General features: G+C 45.9%; 2 protein-coding genes across 4 annotated transcripts; one reads left to right on the plus strand and one right to left on the minus strand.

The window, feature by feature from the left end:
* Positions 1–988: 988 nt before the first annotated feature.
* On the minus strand, positions 989–12,746 carry PTGES3L (prostaglandin E synthase 3 like). Of its 3 annotated transcripts, XM_035134653.3 has the most exons (8): positions 12,709–12,746; positions 10,219–10,332; positions 7,803–7,869; positions 6,352–6,450; positions 5,439–5,528; positions 3,209–3,262; positions 2,988–3,017; positions 989–1,336 (listed from the first exon to the last, which is right to left on the minus strand). In XM_035134653.3, the coding sequence occupies exons 1-7, from the start codon at positions 12,714–12,716 to the stop codon at positions 3,006–3,008; spliced, it is 444 nt and encodes a 147-aa protein (XP_034990544.2). In that variant the 5' UTR covers positions 12,717–12,746; the 3' UTR covers positions 989–1,336; positions 2,988–3,005. The 3 variants fall into 3 exon arrangements, with proteins under 3 accessions (XP_034990544.2, XP_088512526.1, XP_088512527.1); XM_088656400.1 differs by lacking the exon at positions 2,988–3,017; XM_088656401.1 differs by lacking the exons at positions 989–1,336; positions 2,988–3,017 and having other exon boundaries at positions 3,197–3,262.
* Positions 12,747–13,947: 1,201 nt separating this feature from the next.
* Positions 13,948–21,917, plus strand: RUNDC1 (RUN domain containing 1). The gene is made up of 5 exons (XM_035134650.3): positions 13,948–14,398; positions 15,986–16,144; positions 16,270–16,468; positions 18,426–18,539; positions 19,329–21,917. The coding sequence occupies exons 1-5, from the start codon at positions 14,051–14,053 to the stop codon at positions 20,198–20,200; spliced, it is 1,692 nt and encodes a 563-aa protein (XP_034990541.1). The 5' UTR covers positions 13,948–14,050; the 3' UTR covers positions 20,201–21,917.
* Positions 21,918–22,977: the final 1,060 nt, after the last annotated feature.

Here is a 22,977-nt window from a genome sequence, read left to right on the forward strand (position 1 = left end):
AGTGAACCCTTGCAAACTTTGGGAGTGTCACGCTACCTCTATATACCTCATTAACTTTCAAATATTACAGTCCTTGCATTAAATGAACAGGTACTTTTGAGCTAGTTGGTGTCATTCTACCTGAATAGGCACCTGATCCCCCCTTTTTGGACTGCATAATATATTTTCATATTGTTTTTCATAGTGGATCATGCTTTGCTCTTTTGGTACTAATGGAACAGCATCCTTTCAGGTTTTGTATGGTGCATAAGAAGTAACCTGGTGGGGAGGGGCAAGAGCATGGGCAGACCATCTGACCTAAAACCCAATTCTTCCATAGTGAACTTGCAATCCTAACCCCATTCAAGCCCTAACTGAATTCAATTGGACTTCCTTCTGAGTAGACATGGCTAGGCTTGTGTTGTAGGTTCCAAGCTTTTTGTATGCATGCCTACCCCATTTTGCCCACGTTTACCAAATTGACAACATGAAATAAGCCTTGGAAATTTGAAAGCATGACGGGAATGCTTGGTAGACCTACTGTGAGTTTAGCAGTGTTTGGTTTATGCTTGTTTCTGGTGGCTGAGATTGTAGTTGGAAGGCTCTAGGTGCAAGGGTTGGGAGACTTTGGCCCTCCAGGCATCCTTGAACTCTAAAACCCATCACCCCTGTCCACTGGCCATGTTTGTTGGGGTTGATGGGAGTTGTAGTTCAGCAACATCTGGCAAGCCAAAGGTTCACCACTCACCACATTCCATCTAATTTATATTTTTTAATCCTTATCTGCAGTCAGGAATTCTGCAGCCACAGTAACCTAGATTTACAGGGAGAAAGAACAAATCAAAAGAGGGTTCCAGTGCAGCAATTGGCATCATTTTGGGCTTCTTTGCTAGTGTACCTGGTCAGGCATGTTGGATCTCTCCTTCAGAGCCCAAGACTAAACAAAAACCATTCTTTCTGCTGCGGCAATGGGTGACGGCCAACAAAAAGCTCAGAACTGTTAGCAGTGTTTATTGGCAGAGATTTTAATAGCTTCATACCTTTATATACAACATCCTTAAGGAACAATAAACTCTACAGAGAGAAGCTGAAAACATGAAAAAGGGATGGAGGGAGCTGTAGGTCAGAGAGAGGCCAGAGAGAAAAGCAGAAACAGGGAGGTGTGGTATTGCCCATCTATTAATGAGAGTCTTCAAGGAGAGGGTCCCAGTCTACGGCTAGCAGCCGTCATGCAATCTCTTGGAGCAAAAGTGAAAAGAATGAAAATCCCGGGGGAATGAGAGTCCATCAGTCCAGACTTGCTCCACAACATTGTCTCTCGCCTACCTCTTGTTCAATCTCAGCATTGCTTTTGTACCTGGTGGTGGTGGGGAGAATAATCACAGAATTCACAACGTCTCACAAATGGGATGAAGGCAAAAAAGGGGTGAGGAATTGTGCATCACAGCAACCAGCAGGCTCTTCAGAGCCACCTCCACTTCCAGATGTTCAGGGCTCAAGGCCAGTGTGTGTCAAGGGCTGGCACACTGCTGGGCACCTGCCCAGGCCCACTGCCAGGCTGCAGCTGTGTTCCTCTTCCTCCCTGACCCGTCAACATGCTCCCCTGCCCTCCCCCAAGGCACAGCTTGAGAAAGGAGCAGAAGGCTATCCTTGTCTTGTTCTCTCCTTCTGGGCTGTAGAGCAGGCATCCCCAAACTGCGGCCCTCCAGATGTTTTGGCCTACAACTCCCATGATTCCTAGCTAACAGGACCAGTGGTCAGGGATGGTGGGAATTGTAGTCCAAAACATGTGGATGGCCAAAGTTTGGAGATGCCTGCTGTAGAGTGAGGACAGTGACAGCCATGGATTCCACCAAAGAATCATGGGAAGTGTAGTTGGTTAGGGCTGCTGAGAGGAGGAGACCCCTGTTCACCTCACAGAGTGACAATTCCCAGAGTTCCCTGGGAAGAGGGTTGTAACCACTCTTGAGAATTGCAACACTGCGAGAATCAAGGTCTCCTAGCGACTCCCAACACCCTATAAACATAAAAAGGTAAAGGACCCCTGACAGTTAAGTCCAGTCGCGAACGACTCTGGGGTTGCTGCGCTCATCTCACTTTACTGGCCGAGGGAGCCGACGTTTGTCCGCAGACAGTTTTCCTGGGTCATGTGGCCAGCATAACATGCTCTGGTGAAACCAGAGCAGCACACAGAAACGTCGTTTGCCTTCCCGCCGGAGCAGTACCTATTTATCTACTTGCACTTTGACGTGCTTTCGAACTGCTAGGTCAGGAGCAGGGACCGAGCAACAGGAGCTCACCCCGTCACGGGGATTCGAACCGCTGACCTTCCGATCGGCAAGCTCTAGGCTCAGTACTTCAGACCACAGCGCCACCCATGTACAGTGGTACCTCGCTTAACGAATGCCCTGCTTAACGAAATTTCCGCTTAACGAAAGGATTTTTCGAGCAGAGGTTACCTCGCTAGACAAATTCGTTTTATGAAAAATTCGTCTAGTGAATTGCGGTTTCCCATAGGAATGCATTGAAATTCAATTAATGTGTTCCTATGGGCAAAAGAAAATTAAAAAAAAATCAATGCATTCCTATGGGATTCGCTAGACGAATTATTCGTTATAAAAAAAGACCCGTGGAATGAATTAAATTCGTCTAGCGAGGCACCACTGTAATTGTAGTTACAAAACTACAATTCCCAGGATTCTTTGGGGGAAGCTGTATGATACTGATTTAAATTATAGCGCTGATGGGGCCTGCCACTGAGACGCTGCCTTGCCAGTTTAAGATTGGCCTGGAAGCTCAAAGAAAACTGCAGCGGTCTGACATTCTTTTGCAATAGCAATTTCAGAGTTGCCAATGCTAGTTTGCTTGTCTGCTTTCATGCCCAATCCCTTAGGCAACATTCCCCCCTCCCCTTTTTAGGTCCCACCAGCTGCTTGTCTGTCCACCCCCCTTCAGACATGGAGAGGGCTGCCTGGAGCTGCATTGCACTCAGACGCCTTGATGATTACCTTTGAGTCTTGTGCTTTTCAGATGTCATCCTAGAAAAGATCAGGACAGACAGGGAAAAATTCAGTATCTTTGGAGCCCAAAGCATAGCCCCCTCCTAAGCTTGTGGAGGTGGCAAAGACAGCCAGCCTGGCGTGGACCTGACAGAGCTAAAAGGGGTTATAGAGATTAGAGCCTAACCGCATGGCTCTCACTTGCCTGTCATTCCCCTCTAAATACTTACATCAAGGTCATCCATGGCAGGAGGTGGACCTTTCTTGGTGACGTTCTGCATGAGCTGGATGGAGAGAGAAAAGGAAATGTGTGGAAGAAATTTAAAATCTACTTGGAAAAGAATTATAAGATTAAAAATAGATAATAAGGGAAATGGATGTACAAAGAGGCTGATGAAGCATTTAGATATTGTTATAAGGGAATAAGTTTAAATGGAATATAGTTATTAAGATTTCTAGGTCTAAATGATATACCGGGAATGTGTGTTTAAAAAAGATCAAGAAAAAAGTTTATAGATAAGTATATTAGAACAAGAAATGGGTTAAGAAGTAGAGAGTGCAATTATAGATTTAATTAGAAACGTGGAAGGAGGGGAAGGAGGAAGTCGACAGAGAAGAAATTTATGTGTTTGATTTGTTAAAGAAATATTTTTTCTTCTTTTTCTTTGTATTTTCTGGTTTTTTTGTGTGTGTTTTTCTTTGTAAAATCAATAAAAATTTATTTTTTAAAAAAAGAGAGAGAAAAGGAAATGTGAGGACTTCAGCGCTGATTTCTGAGAACAAGAAGATTTGCATCTTTTCTTCTACATTGATGCACCTCTGATGTTGAGCAATGGGAAATGGCATGGCTTTGTGTTCTGGATTTATTCATCCCTCTGTTGGCATGTTAATAATAATACAACAACAAAAACAACAATAAATGTTTTAACCATTGAAGAAGCAAAATGAAAGCTTGAAAGTCCTTGCCCAATGGCTGATTAAATCTTGGAAACCAAGAGTTGGTTGGTATGGTTTCTGCTGGTTTGAAAGTGGAGCTTAAGGACATAAGAAAAGCCTTGCCAAAGGCCCATCGAATTCAGCATCCTTTTCTTACAATGGCCAACCAGGTGCCAGCGGGAAGCCCACAAGCATAGCATAATTCAATGCCTTTTGTAGCTCCTTGCCTCTTTCTGTAACAGATCATGCCTGCAGACCGTCAAACTGTATGTACATGATAAGCCAGGTGATAGAAAACTTCCGTGCCATGGAATTTTAAAAATGCAACTTATCCAGCCTTTGTGCCCCTCCCTCAGCCTGCCTCTTAGCAATTAATGTAAGGACCATAGCTGCCAAGTCTCCCGTATTCCCCGGGAAACCCCCGTTTTTCTAGCTCAGGCACCCCCAAACTTCGGCCCTCCAGATGTTTTGGACTACAATTCCCATCTTCCCCGACCACTGGTCCTGTTAGCTAGGGATCATGGGAGTTGTAGGCCAAAACATCTGGAGGGCCGCAGTTTGGGGATGCCTGTTCTAGCTGTTCTCAGCTGAAAAAACGAATTTTTTTGTTTTCCCCCGGTTTATTCTGGCGTGGCGGCCATTTTGGAACTGGGCGGAGCATGCTCAGAAGCGACTTTTGATGCAGCTCTGCCCAGTTCCAAAATGGCTGCAGTGCGACTTCTGGCGTGGTGGCCATTTTGGAACTGGGCAAAGCAGCATCAAAAGTCGCTTCTGAGCATGCTCCGCCCAGTTCCAAAATGGCGGCAGCACTACTTCCGGCCTGCTACTTCCGGTCCGGTCCCTTATTTCTCCCACAGGAACTTGGTAGGTATGGTGAGGACAAATAAGCATTGTGAAACATTTCATTCCCTGAGAAGGAATGGCTATATGTGATGCCCACATACTGTAATTGTAGCATAATTGTAATGGCAGGAGGTGCATTGGCTATAAAATTGCCAGCCACATTAACTGCGCTTTGCAGTCCACATCATGGGCTGCCTGGGTGAAAGGGTCTTGCTGTTCCTGTTGTTGTTGCTGGTCAAGGAATCCAGACTTGCCACTCCCTTGCCACTTGCCCCCCGGGGAAACCCAACCTTTACCACTAAATTGGACAAATCAGGTTTTCTCCGGATTGACATTTGCCCTGCATCGCAGGGGGTTAGACTAGATGACCCTTGGGTCCCTTCCAACTCTACAGTTCTATGAATCTAATTTTATCACTAAAGATCACATTTTCCTGGGGAAAGCAGTGAAGCAAGGACAAAACGGCTCAGACTCGTGCTTTCTAGGCACGTGACAAAAGTGGAAGTGTGGGAGAGCCATAAAATCATGGGACATAGGGCCAGCCACTATTGTCTCCTCGGGGTATAGGGTGGTATATAAATTCAATAAATAATAATAATCCTATAAGCCACAGCACTGTTGATCTGACTTGAAGAGAGCTCAAGACTTTTGCTTTTTGTTCCCATAGCTGGACAGACTCACCTCCGCATAGTGCTCAACCATGGCCGCCTCCGCTTCCTCCTCTCCTTCCCAGTCGCGCCAGTTATCAAAGTCCACTGAGAGCCATGCTGGCTGCAAGTAAGATGAAGATTTACAGATTAACCCAGGCTCCCTGCTTCTGCTTCTTCGCCTGACTGGAGGAGAAGCTTTGGGGGAAACAGCTGGTCACTGAGCTGACCTGACTTCTAGATTTTATCCCTTTTCAACAATAAGACAGAATTGGCCCCTGCCCATTTTGCCCCAGCTATTTCTTTTTCCAATGATTCGATAGCACAATAGGGCATACCTGCCAAGTTGCAGTCAGAGAAATAAGGGACCGGGCCAGAAATTGCAGATCGGAAGTAGTGCTGCCGCCATTTTGGAACTGGGCGGAGCATGCTCAGAAGTGACTTTTGATGCTGCTTTGCCCAGTTCCAAAATGGCCGTCGTGCCAGAATAAACCGGGGGGAAACAAAAAAAAATCCGTTTTTTTCAGCTAGGAACAGCTGGGAAAACGGGGATTTCCCAGGGAAAACGGGGATTTCCCAGGGAAAACGGGAGACTTGGCAGCTATGCAATAGGGCCAGATAGCAGCCACAGCTGAGAATTCTGCTTTTTATCTAACAACTGCTTGGGGTGTGTGTGTTATGGGCATCCCTATTAACCAAAAACGGGGGGGGGGGTCCACAAGCCCCTTTCAGCAAGTGGCAAATGCAACTCAGCCTTACTCAGTTCCCTTCTTGAGCTCAGGGAATAGATATCACTGCACCACAGATTTCACTCAAATAAAGAAGCCCCAAGTAAGTGCTTTGCACGGGGTTGGACTAGATGATCCTCGTGGCTCCTTCCAACTCTACAATTTTATGATCTATGACCTCAGCTTTGTATGGAAAAGAGAACAAGCCACGGGCCCTACCTTAAAGTCCTCCTTGGTGAGACGTGGCCAAGGCACTTTTTCCTTCCACTTGCGTGCAAAGAGGGTGATGGACCTGCCTGACTGCTTGTTCTGGGAATCCTGAAAGCAATCATGTTGGGAGAGAAATATCAGGCAGCCAAAAAGGCTAATCTGAACCAGAACCAAGCTTGGGAGAAAGTTTTCTACGTTTTATGAAGCAATGAGGGCTGAGCCCAGGTCTGCAACAATGAATAGATTATGGGTTTTGGTGACACATATTCCATTTTTTCATGCAATTCCAGGTCAACCAGCAACCAAAATAAGCAAGTAATTAGAACTGATTGCCTTAATCAATTATCTTCATACGAGCCAGATCCCTCCAAGCTAGAATTACTAACACTCAGAACCTAGGGTGGGGCTACTCAATAACATGTTCAGTTCTCTGTGGTTGTGGTCATTTGCAACATGCAGATTTTCCCAGCAGCCACCCCGCCACCACAGACTTAATCATGGACACCAATAAAAAAATTATTAGTAATTGGACAAACAGATCAAAAATTAATTGAGGAATGGGATTGTGTAAAGGGGTACGTGAAAAAACATTGTTCTGGGACAAATATATCGATATGCAATGAATAAAGTTCACAGGGTAGAAACATTGAGGAAACGGATGGAAGTGGAACAAAAACAATGTAATATTAATAACACAATGAATAAAATAAGTTTAAGGGAAGGAGGTCAAACATGGGTGGAGGGAATCTATGTTTTTATGTATTTTTTTGGTGTGTTCTTTTTATTTATTTCCCTTTGTGTAATTTGTTATTTTTCTGTATTTTTCCTTGTGATATTGTTTGGTTTTTGTTGCTGCGATTCAATAAAGTTAAATATTTTTTAAAAAAAATTAATAATAACCCTTGAGGGATACAAAGTGTGGCTATGCCACAATAACCGCCCAGTGCACAAGAATCCCAATTTGTTGCCACCCCAAACACGCTACAAATATCCAGGCACAGAATGAATGAAGTTGATAGGTCTGTCAAATGTAAGGAAGAAGCCATGTGCCAATCTTACTTCTCCTCTCTGTTGCCTCACTTGCTGGTAGCCTCTAAAATTTGGTAGCTGGAGTGAGGAGAAGGTCCTGCACAGCTTTTTGAACCTTGCCCTTGATAGAGCTAAAGCAGTGGCAGCAGAAACTGCTCCCCAGACAACTCAGCCCTTGGTCATTTTTCAAAAGCATGCACCATTTAGTCTCTGTGCAGGAGCAGCCACTTTTAATTGGTGGCAGAAGTGCCAACGGCAGCCAGCCAAGGGCTCTTTGCAACTACCAGCTGGACGAGACAAAACTTTGCATTGTTGTTCGTTCTGCTAGCGAAGAGTTCCGTGACAGGGAGTGAAGGTCGAGGGCAGTTTTGCCCCTGGCAGTTGCAGCACACTCCTTCCAGAATGGCACACCCTTGTTTTGCAGTGCTCACCTTAGAATTAACCCGGGCATAAAAGATAATCTCGTTGTACAACTCCACGCCATCTGCATTCTTGCAACTGTGGAAAGACAAAAAGATTACGGTGGGGTTCCTGAGGAGCTACGAAAAACAACTTCTGAATAACGTCCTGCATGATTTTATCAGCAATGAAGCTGCAACCATGATTAATCAGCACGGCAATTGCCCCCAAAAGAAGTCGAAGGCCAGGCCTTGCTTGTGGTCTCTGCGGCAATTGATCGCACAAAATTTGCTCACACCTATACTTTTGAAATTATGAAACACGTTTTACCTAAAATGCTCTCCTCACCGCAGCAGCAGACTAAGAGATTTCAAAATAATTGGCCTGTCTGTTTGGATCTTCATATTTTTTAGTTACAGGTAGGTAGCCGTGTTGGTCTGAGTCGAAGCAAAATAAAAAAATTCCTTCAGTAGCACCTTAAAGACCAACTAAGTTTATATTTTGGTATGAGCTTTCGTGTGCATGCACACTTCTTCAGATACCTGAAGAAGTGTATCTGAAGAAGTGTGCATGCACACGAAAGCTCATACCAAAATATAAACTTAGTTCATATTTTTTAGGGCAGGGATGGGAACCTTGTGGCTTTCCAGATGCTGCAGGACCAAAACTCCCATCATCTCTGAACAATGGCTTTGCGGGTTGGGATGGATGAGAGTGAAATTCAACACCATCTGGAAGGCCACAGTTTCCTCAGTTCCTGTCTTAGGTGTAGAAGAAGAAGAGTTTGGATTTGATATCCCACTTTATCACTACCCGAAGGAGTCTCAAAGCGGCTAACAATCTCCTTTCCCTTCCTCCCCCACAACAAACACTCTGTGAGGTGAGTGGGGCTGAGAGACTTCAGAGAAGTGTGATTAGCCCAAGGTCACCCAGCAGCTGCATGTGGAGGAGCGGAGACGCGAACCCAGTTCCCCAGATTATGAGTCTACCGCTCTTAACCACTACACCACACTGGCTCTAGGAATCTACACCTTAATGATGGACTTTCCCCATGGATCAGCTGAGGTTACGATTCTGTGCAGAGTTAGGTTCACAGAAGCTCCTTGATTACAACAGGTTTTGGCATGCCTAACTCCATGCTGGATTGAGCTGCACAAATTATAATGCAAGATGTGCAGCCACATCCATTGTACGTTTCCTGAAAGTACATTTTCATAGTATTCGGTAGGTCAGGACTGCAGATCCACCTAGTGCTTTTTTTTCTGGGTGTACTCAAGGATACACAGTACCGGCACACACACCCCAATGTTAAAAGTGTGGCACTTAATGTAACAACTTCAAGAGACCAACATATTATTTTCTTTTTTTAAAAAAAAACCAATGGAATCACCCCAGATCAGTAAACAAATCCTAACCAAATTCCAACATAGCAGTAGACAACTGTGGAAGTTAGCAAGCAGCACAGGGGGGGTCATTTCCGATCAACAAGCAACCTACACTGTGGTACCTCAAAAGTCGAACGGAATTCATTCCAGAAGTCCGTTCGACTTCCTAAACGTTCTGAAACCAAGGCACGGCTTCTGATTGGCTGCAGGAAGCTCCTGCAGCCAATCGGAAGCCGCGTCAGACGTTCGGGTTCCAAAGAGCGTTCACAAACCGGAACACTCACTTTCCGGATTTGCGGCGTTTGGGAGCCAAAACATTCAACTCGCAAGGTGTTTGGGATCGAAGGCCCGACTATAGTTCTATGCATTTTCCAGGGCTTAGCAGGTTATTTTACATGTGGAGAAACAGAGGCTAGCAAAAAGATTCTTACATATCAAGACAAACATGGATTGCTTAATTGACCCTTCAGTGCTAAGCTATAATAAATAATAATAATAATAATAATAATAATAATAATAATATTTGTATGCCACCCATCTGACTGGGTTGGCCCAGGCACTCTGGGCAGCTCCCAACAAAAACACAATTAAACATAGAAAAAAATTCCTTCAGTAGCACCTTAAAGACCAACTAAGTTTTTATTTTGGTATGAGCTTTCGTGTGCATGCACAAGAAGTGTGCATGCACACGAAAGCTCATACCAAAATAAAAACTTAGTTGGTCTTTAAGGTGCTACCGAAGGAATTTTTTTCTATTTTGCTTCGACTCAGACCAACACGGCTACCTACCTGTAACAATTAAACAAGAATCATTAAAAACTTTCCTGATGTCTTCTAAAAGTCAAATAGTTCATTATCTGTTTGACACCTGATGGGAGGACATTCCACAGGGCGGGTGCCACTACTCAGAAAGCACACTTTATATATTTATACATATACTGTACCCCCACAGCCTTCACCAAATGGTCCAGGGCGAGTTATATAAAATCGAAATAACAACAACCAGTGGCAAAGCAACAAAACAGCAGGACAGAGCAGCCATGCTAGCAAGACAACCCCTTACCTGAACACAACTTTGTAATCGTCAAGATCTACTTTCACATCTGTGCTGTCCTCCACGCAGAACTCCAGGAATATCCATCGTGGGCGGTCGTACCACAGAGTTTTGGCTGGTTGCCTTAGGAAACATGCAGAAGATATTAGGATGGTGAAGATGCGAGTGCCGTTGCCAGTGAAATGAAGGGGGCAGGAGTGATCTCAGCCTACAGTGAGGACCCATTAGCAGAGCTACAAATTTTAAACAGGGTCGACACTTTAAATGGTTGTGGCTTCTTACCCATAATTAGAACAGCTTGCACCCATCTTCCCTCTCCTTCAGTGTGTGGAGGGTCCTGCTTGTCTGCATTTAGGACCTTGGCATGGCAAACCATGACTCTGCGAATATTAGTGAACCCACTTTAAAGCAGTGCGATCTCACATACGTGGTTTCGGAGACGGAGCAACATTTTGGGTAGCCAGATGCAAAAGAAGACAGGCTCCCAAACTTTTTTTCTATATAATATTTATAAAGTTTTCTGTTTTACAATTTAAAATACTTCCTTTAAATCCTCAAGATATCAATGACTTCCTTTCATCTCTTTCCATGGTTCATTTTACATATCATAAATCCCTGCATATTTTACAGAAACTATACCATTCAGTATTGCATCCATCAAAACTTATTTACACTGTTGAATTTATCTTAATGCTGCCAGCGTTTTCAGCTGTACACAATTATTTCCCATATATTCAATAAATGTTTTCCAATCTTCTTTAAACGTATGCTCTTCTTGTTCTCTTATTCTAGATGTTATGTCTGAGAGTTGTGCATATTCCGTAAGTTTAAGTTGCCATTCTTCTTTGGTTGGGACCTCGCTCGTTTTCAATTTTTGGGCTAACAAAACACAAGCCACAGTAGTGGCATGCATAAATAACCTTTTTTGACACCTTGGAATTTCAGTCTGGATTATCCCCAACAGAAAGGACTCTGGTGTTGTTGTTGTTGTTGTTGTTTTTTGGGGGGGGTACTTTTGAACATTTTTTTCAATTCATTATGGATCATTTCCCAATACCCTTTTACAAGTCCACCACATAGGAAAGAACATCCCCAGGATTCCAAACCTACGCTGGCCGAATTTTCCTCTTGTGCACAATTGATTAGAGGTCCCAAGGGCCCTGTTTCCTTTTCCATCTGGCTTTTCAACTAAAAGTGGCCCTGCTTGGTGTGGGGGTGTTTGTGCAGGGATAGCCCAAGACATTTTGCTGCCTGATAAAAGGGACACACAGGAGAAAACAGGCATGTCCCAAGTCCATAGCTGCCAAGTTTTCCCTTTTCTCGCGAGGAAGCCTATTCAGCATAAGGGAAAATCCCTTTAAAAAAGGGATAACTTGGCAGCTATGCCCAAGTCCATTTTGGGGGCCAAAATCCTAAAAAAAAAAAAGCAGCTCAACAACTTTGGTCAGCCCTCATGCATGTTCACTTCATCAAATCTGGCCCTCTTTGAAAAAAAGTTTGGGCACCCCTAATAAACTGACTGGCATCAGCTCTCGAAGGTTTCAGACAGCCCCTGAAGGTGCTGAACCTGGGGCACTCTGCTTGCCAACCAGATACTCCACTGCTGAGCTATGGCCCTTCCCTTTCCCTGATCCATGTACCGAATCTGGCAGGTCTGCCAAATGACTCTCTTCATACGGGATGGGATAGCATCGTCTGCTGCAACTTGAGGCCAACAGGCTAGTTTAGAGGGTCCAGCATAGGGATGTAGTCGCATAGCTCTCTCTGACCTCCCAGGGGAGTGTAAAGGAATGGTTCCGAGCCTTATAAGCAACAGCCTGGGAGCAGTGGCGAAGCAAGCCGATCGGGAGGTCTGCGATCACTGCCCCCCAGTACTTGCTGTTTGGGGGGGGGTCACCTCCTTTGCCTAAGGATAGGGCTGGCCCTAAGCACGGGCACCCTTGCTTTGCCTAAAGACTGCACTCCAACCAATGGGGGCAACTGTACATCTCTTTCATTGGGTGACCTATAAGATCAGCTGTAATTTCTGAAACCCCATAGTCGGATTTGACTGGACTTAAACATCCAGGGGTCCTCAGGCTCTACTTTTACCAGTAGCTATTTCTGAGAGATTTCCCGTGTTGAGCAGGGATTCCCCAGATTTAAGGGGAAGTAAGGACTGTGCGTCTCTTTCCTGAAAAGGTGGGTGGTTTTTTTTTTTTTTTGGTTTGGCTGGATTTCCAGACCAATCTGGAAGCCACCATCCTTCAAAGGGGGGCGGGGCAGGGAGAGACTGCCCCTAATCCCAATTTTAGGAGAGCTATTTGTGGCTGTTCATATGCAGTCACACAACATTACAACCGATGAGTTGTTGAGCTCTGAGCCTGACACAGAGCATGGCTTCTTTCTAAAGTGGGGGGGGGGGGTTGAGGACCTCTGGCCAGGAAGGGATATTCTTGTTCTATTTCCAGGGAATCCCAGGAATCAAATGATTGTTAGCAGTTGTAGAGGGACACTCACCTTGCCATGGCTCTCTTCCTGATTGCGTATCAATCCCCGCGGCGTCCAGCAGGGCAGGCTTATTTTGAGTCCCCTTCCGGCCAGGCGGAGCCAAACCCCGAGCCTCCCCCTGCCCAACTGCCGCTGTCCATCATTGTTCACCTCTTCCCGCGGGACTGCAAACCAGAACTTTCCCGGTGCGCATTCCCAGGAAAGTCTCTGCAAGGTAATCAGATAAAACTCTGGAACAAAGCCGACTTTGCTGCTTAGCCACGCACTTTGAACGTTACTACTACATATGCAAAAAGAGATTTTCTTGCCTGTTAATTTACCGTCGGTCTGGCGGCTGTTGCGTTTCAGATTCTCCTATATTGATCTTATCATATCAAGTGTTTTTCTTCTAGGTCGACCTCCTAGGGATTTGGATAAGGGATGACAATTGTGAAGCGGTACGGTCTAGCAAGGGACCACTTTAAGGTCCCGACGGTTGTGTTCAGACGACCCACCAGACGCTTGGATCTTAACATGCGGTTTAAGTTCAAGTGTATCGCGATATGGGCACATATCCCCTTCCCTATTCTCCCGCGTGTTAGAGGGATGTCGGGTTCTTTGAAGCAAACGCATTAAATGCTGCCATTCGATGCTTTTCTTTTCTGCATTGTCAAAATCTCAAATTACATTTTCTAGTGGCATAGCCACGCCTCTTCCCCCTTCACACCTACCCCATAGATTTATTAAAAAGGTTATGCTTAACACCACACCACCCAACTTCCGGGTTGTCTCTTGAGATTTTCCTTCACGGCTTACTGCGGGCAAGAGCGTTAACTTCACATCTTAAACGGCCTGCATTGCAAGTGGCAGGAGCCCAGCAAGAATTTCCTGCATGCAACCCGACGCCGATTCCTTCTGCGCGCTGCCTGCAGCAGCTGAAACAAAGCATTGCAGTGAATCATAGTATTGCAGAAAGGTAGACTAGGAAGGGACCTTGAGGGTTATGAAGTCCAACCCCGTGCAATACAGGAATTTGGTTCCCAAGTGCAACCAATTTAGGAAAGTTCCCAGCGTCCAGCATAACTGCAAGCGGAGCAATTCGAGAAAGCGCCTGCTATGTAATGTTCCGGGCTGGAGGCGGAGCCGCAGGAGTAGAACGTTCCATAGCTCTGCAACTATTGGTTGTCTGAAGAGGGGGTGGGGAAGCCTGCTTAATTAGCATACGCGACATCGCCCCGCCTCCGTACCGGAAGTGACGCGCGACCCTTGCCGGCACTGCCGCTCCTGACAGGAGCTTCCGGTGTGGCTTTGTCCCCCGTCCCCCGTTTTTGACCGTTGGCGGCGGCGGCGGCGGCGGCCTCTCGCTGCGGGGATGGAGGCAACGACGGTGGGGCCCGGCGAGCGCTGGGCGCCGGTGGGAGCCGTGGCCGAGACCCAGGCCGGGGAGGAGGAGCCTGCTGCCGCGGAGGGGGAAGAGGACGCTGCGGCGGAGGCCGAGCCGGGGTCTCCGCGGTCGCTGAGGGCGGAGCGGCGGCGCCTCCACTCGGCGCTCTTGGCGCTGGCCTCGCACTTCGCCCAGGTCCAGTTCCGGCTTCGGCAGGTGGCCCGCGCCGGCCCGGCCCAGCAGCAGCGCCTCCTCCGCGAGCTCGAGGAGTTCGCTTTCCGAGGCTGCCCCGGCTTCGGCTTCGCGGCGGCGGACGGGGTCAGCGGCGACGCCAAGGTGAGCAGGAGCCGCTTCCTTCCTTCCTTCTCGCTTGCGCCTACGTGGCTCAGGTGCCGGTGGCGAGGCTGAGCTCCGTGCGGTGGGCGCCTCGGGCAACGTCGGAGCCTCTCCCCTTCGTCCACAATGCGCGTCGTGGGGGGACAATGTCAGACCTGTTCTCAACCACCGTTATTTTATTATTATTGAAATCGTTCGCATGTTTGCAGACAGGTTTTTGATGATATGATATGATATGCTATATTATTTACGTACTGAATTTGTCTGCGGTCCTTCATCCGAAGCAGGGGTGCCAACTTGAATGAAATATTGGGGGGGGGGCGCAGATAAGTCCCACCCCGCATAATCGATCACATGACATGGCACACACTATTTGAATGGCAATGCTGATCAACTTTTTTTGGGGGGGGGGGGGCTTTGGCTCCTAGGAGCTGGTTCCTATCCAAAGATCACAGGGCTGTTCGCAACGTCAAAATGCGCACACGCGCAAAAGCAAAACAAACACATAATGCACCCCTCCCCCACATTTTAAAAGGCAATAGAATGTGAATTAGCCAAGCGTCTGGTGTGAAACGTTTTTGCTTGACGCCTAAAAATAGGTATGTATGCAGTTGTATGCTTAATTGAATTTTTATAAATGATTGTTTCACCCCAATGCTTTTGGTGATCATTGGTTTTTCCCCTGTAAGACTTGCTGTCAACGAAAAATATGGGGTATAAATAAGTATATAATAATAATGCATGTGAAGCAGATTTGACCACTTAAAACTGCTACACAAAATGCTCCTAGCTTTTGAAACTATCAAGCAGAGTAGTGAAGGCTAGGTGAGAGGGCTGGGGATGAATTAAATCCAGAGAAGCAATTTTGAAATACACAATTTTTGGATGGGTTTATACCTGCATTTAATAAAGGACTCAATCTTAAACGGAGCAGGTCTTTTTAGAATCATGTATGATAATTAGAAAGGGAGAAGATGGTGGGGTCTCAGATGTGTGGCTGCACCCAGTGAGTACCTTTGTACCCCGGATGCCATTGATAAGGGTGATATTGTGGCATGGTTACAGGTAGGTAGCCGTGTTGGTCTCTAAGGTGCTACTGGAAGGATTTTTTTTGTCCTTTTATCACTTTGGGTTACAAAGTATACACAAGCTGAGTGAGTTTGCGCACCTGAGCAATACCTCTATATCTGTCATTCATACCTTTGCACACCCTTACTTCAGCGATTAGAGCCAGCTGTACAAGAGAGGCTTGTATTTTTAAACTGATAAGCAGTATACGATGTGGCTGTTTTGAGACTCGTGGTTCAGAGGAATGCTTCAAAATTTGTGTGTGAGTGAGTATATGTAAGGTTCATTTATTTGAATTCTTTCCTGTCGTTCATAAGGTCCCAGGGTAGCTTACAGTAAAAGAATATATGTTTATAAAAACAGCTTAAACCATGACAAAAGACACATAAAACTGTTCCACATGGTTTTCTCTGCAGCAACTGGATACTTGCTGTCTGTGGGGGTGAAAATGACATTTATCTTTGAGGCCTTGCTCTTTTCCAAAGGGGTGCAAGGTAAAATATTATCTCCTTGTTTCAGAGTGAACACGAGAAGCAGGAACAGCTAGAAGCACGGAAGGAGAAGCAGCGGGAACTCATCCTGCAACTCAAGGCCCAACTGGATGACTTGGAAACATTTGCTTACCAGGAGGGAAGCTATGATGCACTTCCACAGTCCATGGTTATGGAGAGACAACGGGTGAGGCCTAGCTTCCCTATGAAGGGACTCCTTTAGCTGAACTAGCTGGTGTTTAGCCTGTTGGAGTGATCTTTAGAGAGGGAGGGGGAAACACCTCTCAACTTCCTTCCTGTGTGGTTTTACAGGTGATTATTGAGGAGCTGATCAAGAAGCTGGACATGAACTTGAGTGAGGACATTGCCTCACTGTCCCCAGAGGAGTTGCGTCAGCAGGTGGATGCTGCTGTGGCACAAATTGTCAATCCGGCACGTGTGAAGGAGCAACTGGTGGAGCAGCTGAAAACCCAGATCCGAGACCTCGAGATGTTTATCAATTTCATTCAAGGTCAGTAGGCATATATCTTGCATAATTTGGGCAGTACATGGGGGTACTTGACCTTGGGTATTCAGGGGTCCAAGATACATACGAAATGTGTGCAGATAACTTGAGAGTAGAGGCATGGGGTAGCTTGTGGCAGACCATGATGCTAAATTCACATTAGCGTTAATTCACTTTGACAAGTTAAGACATCTTATGTCTTGTAATTGGGATTTGAGTAAAAGGAAGGAGCAAGCAATAGTAGTACATTCACTAACAAGTTCTAGAGGGATAGTGTTGTTGCTCTAAGTGCCACAAAAATGAGTCTATCAGCACCTTTTAATACATTTATTATGGCTTAAGCCTTTCTAGATCACATTCACTGAATACATTAAGCGTCATCCCAAGTTGACAGATCCTGTAATAGCGTTGTTTGAAAAGATTGACATTAAATTTGTTGCAGGATCCGATCCCTGTGTTTGTGTCTTTTTATGCAGCTTGTCACTGGCAAGTAGATGTTTTAGGTTATGGGGCCGTTTGTAAGCAAAGACTGGCCTATCACATAAGAATTGGCTTTAGATCAGGCTTCCCCAAACTGCGGCCCTCCAGATGTTTTGGCCTACAACTCCCATGATCCCTAGCTATCAGGACCAGTGGTTGGGGAAGATGGGAATTGTAGTCCAAAACATCTGGAGGGCCGAAGTTTGGGGATGCCTGCTTTAGATCAATCCTGATATACTGGAGTGATTTTAGCTTTGAGGTGTTACAGGACCTAACAGTGTAAACCACAACATCAAGTCATTGGGCTTGAATTGCAACCATTCAAAGATTAAATTATATAACCTGTGATATTTGATCACAATAATGGGTTTTATTCCACTAGAGTTGTTAGTTAGCTTTTCAGTGCTAGGATCTTGGTGGCATTATCCATAGTGAATAGTTACTAATTATTTTTGTATATTTAAGATTTAAAATAATCGTTAGTCTGCTGTCAGGGGGACTCCGTACAGAGAGCCTCCCCCCATCATCCTGACCAGCACTTCTTCGCCCAGCAAGAGCAGTAGCAGCGGGTCAGTAGGAAGTGGAATGGAGGAGGGAAGGCTCAGCAATGTAGCAGAGCCCCAGCACTGCCCTAGCCAACAAGTACTGTAGAAGAGGGAGCACAGCCTCTTCCGGCACCCGAATTGAGGCGCATGCCCAAACATTGGGTTAGAGGGTGGCATTTTGGGGTGCCCAAGCTTTTATGCTGGCCCAGAAGCAGAAGGGCGCCATTGTCGTATTCTGCGAGTGACTAGGAGGTTATGTTTTCTGTTATCTCTGCACTGTAAATAGTATGCACAATAAAACCCTTAAAGACAGAGTGGACTGGAGCGTCTTTACTCAGGAGTAGCCACAACAATCCCCCAACATCTGCATTTCTTTTATTTTCTCTGGTCTCATTGCTTGCACTTTTTCTCTACATCCCATATGTATATATACTTGCCAAGTGAGGATAATGCTTCGTGCATCTCTAAAAAACACTTGCACATCCCTGATGAAGTGGACTCTAATCTGTAAGAGCGTATGCCATAGTGAATTTGGAATCCTTAAATTGCCACATTTTTGTCGCCCCGCCCCCCAACTCTTCTCTTTAACAAGGGCACTCTTGGACTTATTGTTCATATAACCATTATTATAGTACCTCTTTTCAGGGTGCCTGTTTTCCAAAGAATAGAAATAGAAAACAAAATACAGGTATAGTGGAATTTTGGGATCTCCTCACATGGCTTCTCTGAATCTGGATTTGGTTTGGTGTGAGAGGGTAGCACAGAAACAAAGTATGTCTGTACCTTGGAAATATTTGTCTTCAAGTAAAAATGAAGCTGAGGAGGAAGAGTCATCCCTGGGATGGAGCTGAGTTTTAGAGCACATTGTACATGGATATGAATCAAGGTTGTTCTAGGTTTTACAATACTTAGTAAAAAATACTTTCCTGGCTTTACAGAAGAAGTCAGCAGCCCAGGTAATGCAGAGAAGGGGCACTGTGACTGTTCAGGTGGAAAAGCTGGAAGTGGCAACTGCAAACCGAACACCCGGCAGCCGCATGGAAGACACCGAGGTGGGTACCTGGACAGCCTTCAGGGTCTTGTATGACACTGCACATGGTCAACAGATGGCCTTTTAATTTCATTTTGTTTCATTGTTTTAAGTTATAGGCCACCCTTTATCAAAAATTTATTCCAGAGCAGTTCACAATATTACAAAAAGTACATCCACATTAACACTATAAAATACAGATTAAAGCTTACAGAAGCATCACAATGTAAAATGTTTATTGCTTGGCACCTCTAAAACTATGGGGAGAGCCGTGTGTGTTGCAAAGAAACTTTGAGTAGCGAAGTGGGTCTCTGCCACCTGTTAATTCTTTTCTCCCTGCCAGCCCCATAGAAGTTGACTGAATAGCTTCCTTCACTAATATTGACTGCCCCCTGGCATCTGTACCAATGCCAGCCATTCTCTTACTCTTCTCACCAATTACCAACCTAAGATGAGGCCAAAGTGGGGCCTACTCCATCATTGCAACACTCACTTATTTTGTTGCCACTTGTCTGTCCCTGTCCCAGATAATCTGAGTGAAACCAATCTCCCATAAGACGACCCAAGGATACTTACCGGTAGTCCTGCAGTACAAACTCTGTCCCCTCTCACACAGTTTGGCAGGGTTTAATGGAGTGTGGGGAGCCACACCTGCAGCAATGCTACCCATAGCAGGAGATGGGCAAGTGGAGTGAGCTTTGTGTGACTGCCAGTCAAACCCACAACAAGTGTTTGCTTTAACAGAGTGGAAACCACTCCAGTCTGTCTGCTCCTCTAAGGAATGTTTCCTTTCCTCTCTCTGATTTTGTAGTGAATCCTGAAGATGCACAGAGGATGCGAGAGACGGGGTTACATCTCATGCGCCGAATGCTCGCTGTGCTGCAGATCTTCGCAGTGAGCCAGTTTGGCTGTGCAACTGGACAAATCCCACACCATCTATGGCAGAGGGACCAGTCTGAGAGGGACTATTCGCCCTTGGTGAAGAAGTTAGAGATGGCTGTGGCCCATGTGAGGCAGCTGGCCCAGAAGTACCAGCTAACAGAGCCAGAACATGTCATCAGCTGCTCTGGCTTCCAGGATGCCTCCTTGGGTGGGCGGGATGAGCTGACGCTGGCTGTGCGTAAGGAGCTGACAATAGCTGTGCGGGACTTGCTGGCCCACGGTCTCTACACCCCATCGGCAGGCATGAGCTTGGTTCTAGCCCCCATTGCCTGTTTGCTGCCAGTAATGAGCTCCTCTCCTCAGGCCATGCACCCATGGGAGCTCTTTGTGAAGTATTACAACTCTAAGAACGGCCGTGCCTTTGTGGAATCGCCGGCACGCAAACTTTCCGAGTCTTTTGCCCTCCCAGTGATGGGTGGAGTGCCTGCCACCCCGAAGCAGAGCCTGCTGTCGGCCATCCACACTGTGCTGTCAGAGCATGACCCATTCAAGCGTAGTGCAGACTCAGAGCTGAAGGCTCTGGTGTGCCTGGCCCTCAACAAGCAGCGCCTGGTTTCCTGGCTCAACCTAATCTGCAAGTCAGGGGCCCTGATCCAAGCCCACTACCAGCCCTGGAGTTACATGGCCCAGACAGGCTTTGAGGGGGCCCTCAATCTCCTTAGCCGCCTTAGTAACCTTCGATTCAGCCTCCCTGTGGACCTGGCAGTGCGGCAGCTGAAGAACATCAAGGATGCCTTTTGAGTGGCTGAAAAGTCTGGAGTCCGGCCTCAGCCACTTTGAGGAAACACTTCTGGCACAGTCCGGCAGGCCACTTTTGTGTGTTCACAAGGGGGGAAATGCTGCTAGTTGGTAATGGTATTGTGTTGCTGAATTGCTACTGGCTGCCTCCATTGCATGCACCAGACCACATGGAGCTCCTGTTAATTTGCAGGGTCTTTATTATGGTACCTTTCTTGGTGCTGTGCAGAAAACGCCAGTGTGCACAGTTCTTAACTATTAAAGATAGGCTGTAGTGGAACCAGTCGGTAGGCTTGGCCAGGAGGGCAAGGGAATTTCTACAGGGCTAATAGGAAGCTATTTATATCCTGAGTCCCATGGAGTCAGGGCTAATCCACAACAGTATAGACAATAGTTTGGCTACATCACAGAAGACTCCTTTCTTTCCCAAGGAGGTGTATGTGCCAGGCACACCATTCCAGGCCTATAGTTTCATATTATCATATATAAAATGCACTGGCTATATTACCAAATCTGAGCAGGGTCCTTCCCTGTGTTTGATGGCCTTAAACTATTTGACCCTTATGCTGCAAGGGACCAGTCACTTGCAGGGAGTTTTTCTTCCTATACAGATTACTGTGTGTTGGTAATGGATCCCTCATGTGTTTTATTTGTCAGCAAATGACCACAACATGCACCCAGTATTTACAACTGGCTCACTGGCAAGGTATTGTGATGGACAGGTGAACTCTTTACAACTTTTCCCTACTAAGTATTCAGGTGGTATGAGAGGTGATTTCAAGGGAAGTCAGGGAAGAGAAGTGAAGAAAGACAATGCCTTGATCACAGAGAGAGGGTTTGGTCTGGGATCTAGCACCTTGGAGAGTGGGTGGATGTACCTATTTTTATCTCTAGTGGAAAAGTTGTTGAGCTTACCTGTTCAAATAGCAGTTGCCGCAACTCTCACCTTGAAGGAGCAAGCCATCAGTTATGTGTTCTTTACTGGCACACAAAGTCACCTCTATTTGTTTTTGGATGGCCAACCCTCAGCTTTTCTTTTGGGAATTAGAACTTCATGACCTTGAACCTTTGGGTTCCCATGTCTGATCTGTGGCAGTAGTAAGGCTAGGTAGAATCCTCATGTGCTGTTCTTCAGTGGAGCAGAACAGTGGTGGAAGATGCATCTGGAGATATTGAGACCAGGAGTAACTCTTCAGCTTGTGGCTCACCCCTTTGGACTTGGGGCACTGTCCTGATAGTCTTCAAAAAGGCCAGGTGTGCATGGTTTGTGAACAATTCCTAGACCCAGATTTGCAACATCTGTAACTCTTACCTGGCTTCTTGTAGACATCCTGCATTTGTGAGATCTGAAGAAGATTAAGGCAAACTGCACTGTCTTCAAAGCCAAATCTGACAACATCCTCAGAGTGTGCAAAGGAGGTTCAGTGGCAAACAGCACTCTTTTGTGTTAGGTGAAGTCTATGTATTTTTTGCAAGTAAGTTGGCTTGTGACGTGTGTATGCTAAATTGTCCTGCTGAAACTCCTCCGTTTAATGTAGGAGCTCTTCTATTTTTACTTGTTGATTTATGTGTTGATGCACTTAAAAAAATCCTGTCCTCGGTTCCCGGGTATATCTATTTAATGCTGTTTTTGTTTTGACTACATTTCAGTGCAAAAGAAAGAATGTATTTATGGAGAATTGTATCTGTTGTTAATAAATTCAGTCTGTCATTTTTCTTATTTTTGTTTTCTGTATTTTTTATTTTCCCTGCCGTTTTTGACAGTTGTGGGGTCTTCCTTCTTGTACCGCATGTGTTTCAAATATGTGCAGAAGCGACTTGGCTCTCTGTGAAATTTCTCTTTAGGACAGAATGAAATTAACTTATGGCACATCTCAGCTTCTCAAATATTTAGTAAGCAAAAATGTTACCCTCCTGTGTGGACGATAGTTGTTTGGTGCATACCTATAGTTACCATGAGAAAGCTTCATACTTGGCCCAGTATATCTGAAGGAGTGTCTCCAACCCCATTGCTCAGCCCAGACACTGAGGTCCTCCGAGGGTTTTCTGCTGGTTCCCTCACTGCAAGAAGTGAAGTTACAGGGAACCAGGCAGAGGGCCTTCTCCTAGTGGTGCCCTCCCTGTGGAATGCCCTCCCTTCAGTCAAGGAAATAAACAACTACTGTATTTGACTTTCAGAAGGCATCTGAAGGCAGCCCTGTTTAGGGACGTTTTTAAGGATTGATGTTTTTATTATGTTTTTAGATATGTTGTAAGCTGCCCGGAGTGGCTGGGGTAACCCCGCCAGATGGGCAGGGTATGAAATTATTATTATTATTATTATTATTATTATTATTATTATTATTATACTACAAATAATGTACGCAGCCCTGTATATATTGATGAGGTGAGGATCGCTTCCAGTTTTGCAGTGCAAAGACTTCAGGAGAGTGACTGATTGTATGGGCAGAAATACGTGGACTTCCTCTCAGTTTACTGTCTGTGGTCTAAACTACTGAGCCTCTTGGGCTTGCCAATTGGAAGGTCAGCAGTTTGAATCCATGTGACTCTGTCCCAGCTTCTGCCAGCCTAGCAATTCGAAAGCATGCCAGTGCAAATAGATAAATAGGTACCACTGCAGCAGGAAGGTAAATGGCATTTCCGTGCGCTCTGGCTTCCATCACGGTGTTCCGTTGCACCAGAAGCGGTTTAGTAATGCTGACCATGGCCCAGAAAGCTGTCTGTGGACAAACGCCAGCTCCCTCGCAGTGCTTCTTATTGTCACTGCTGCCTCCCAGGGT

Source organism: Zootoca vivipara, chromosome 12, assembly GCF_965207765.1.
Source record: "Zootoca vivipara chromosome 12, rZooViv2.hap1.1, whole genome shotgun sequence".
Lineage (NCBI taxonomy): Eukaryota > Metazoa > Chordata > Lepidosauria > Squamata > Lacertidae > Zootoca > Zootoca vivipara.

Excerpts from the sequence above, each read along its gene's own strand:
- PTGES3L (XM_088656400.1), bottom strand. Across the intron at positions 6,451-7,802 it reads ATGCCCGGGTTAATTCTAAG|GATTCCCAGAACAAGCAGTC; the intron begins GTGAGCACTGCA and ends GATTGCTTTCAG. Across the intron at positions 5,529-6,351 it reads TCACCAAGGAGGACTTTAAG|CCAGCATGGCTCTCAGTGGA; the intron begins GTAGGGCCCGTG and ends TCTTACTTGCAG.
- RUNDC1 (XM_035134650.3), top strand. The coding sequence starts at position 14,051 with ATGGAGGCAACGACGGTGGGGCCCGGCGAGCGCTGGGCGCCGGTGGGA. Across the intron at positions 16,145-16,269 it reads TGGTTATGGAGAGACAACGG|GTGATTATTGAGGAGCTGAT; the intron begins GTGAGGCCTAGC and ends GTGGTTTTACAG. Across the intron at positions 18,540-19,328 it reads GCCGCATGGAAGACACCGAG|TGAATCCTGAAGATGCACAG; the intron begins GTGGGTACCTGG and ends CTGATTTTGTAG.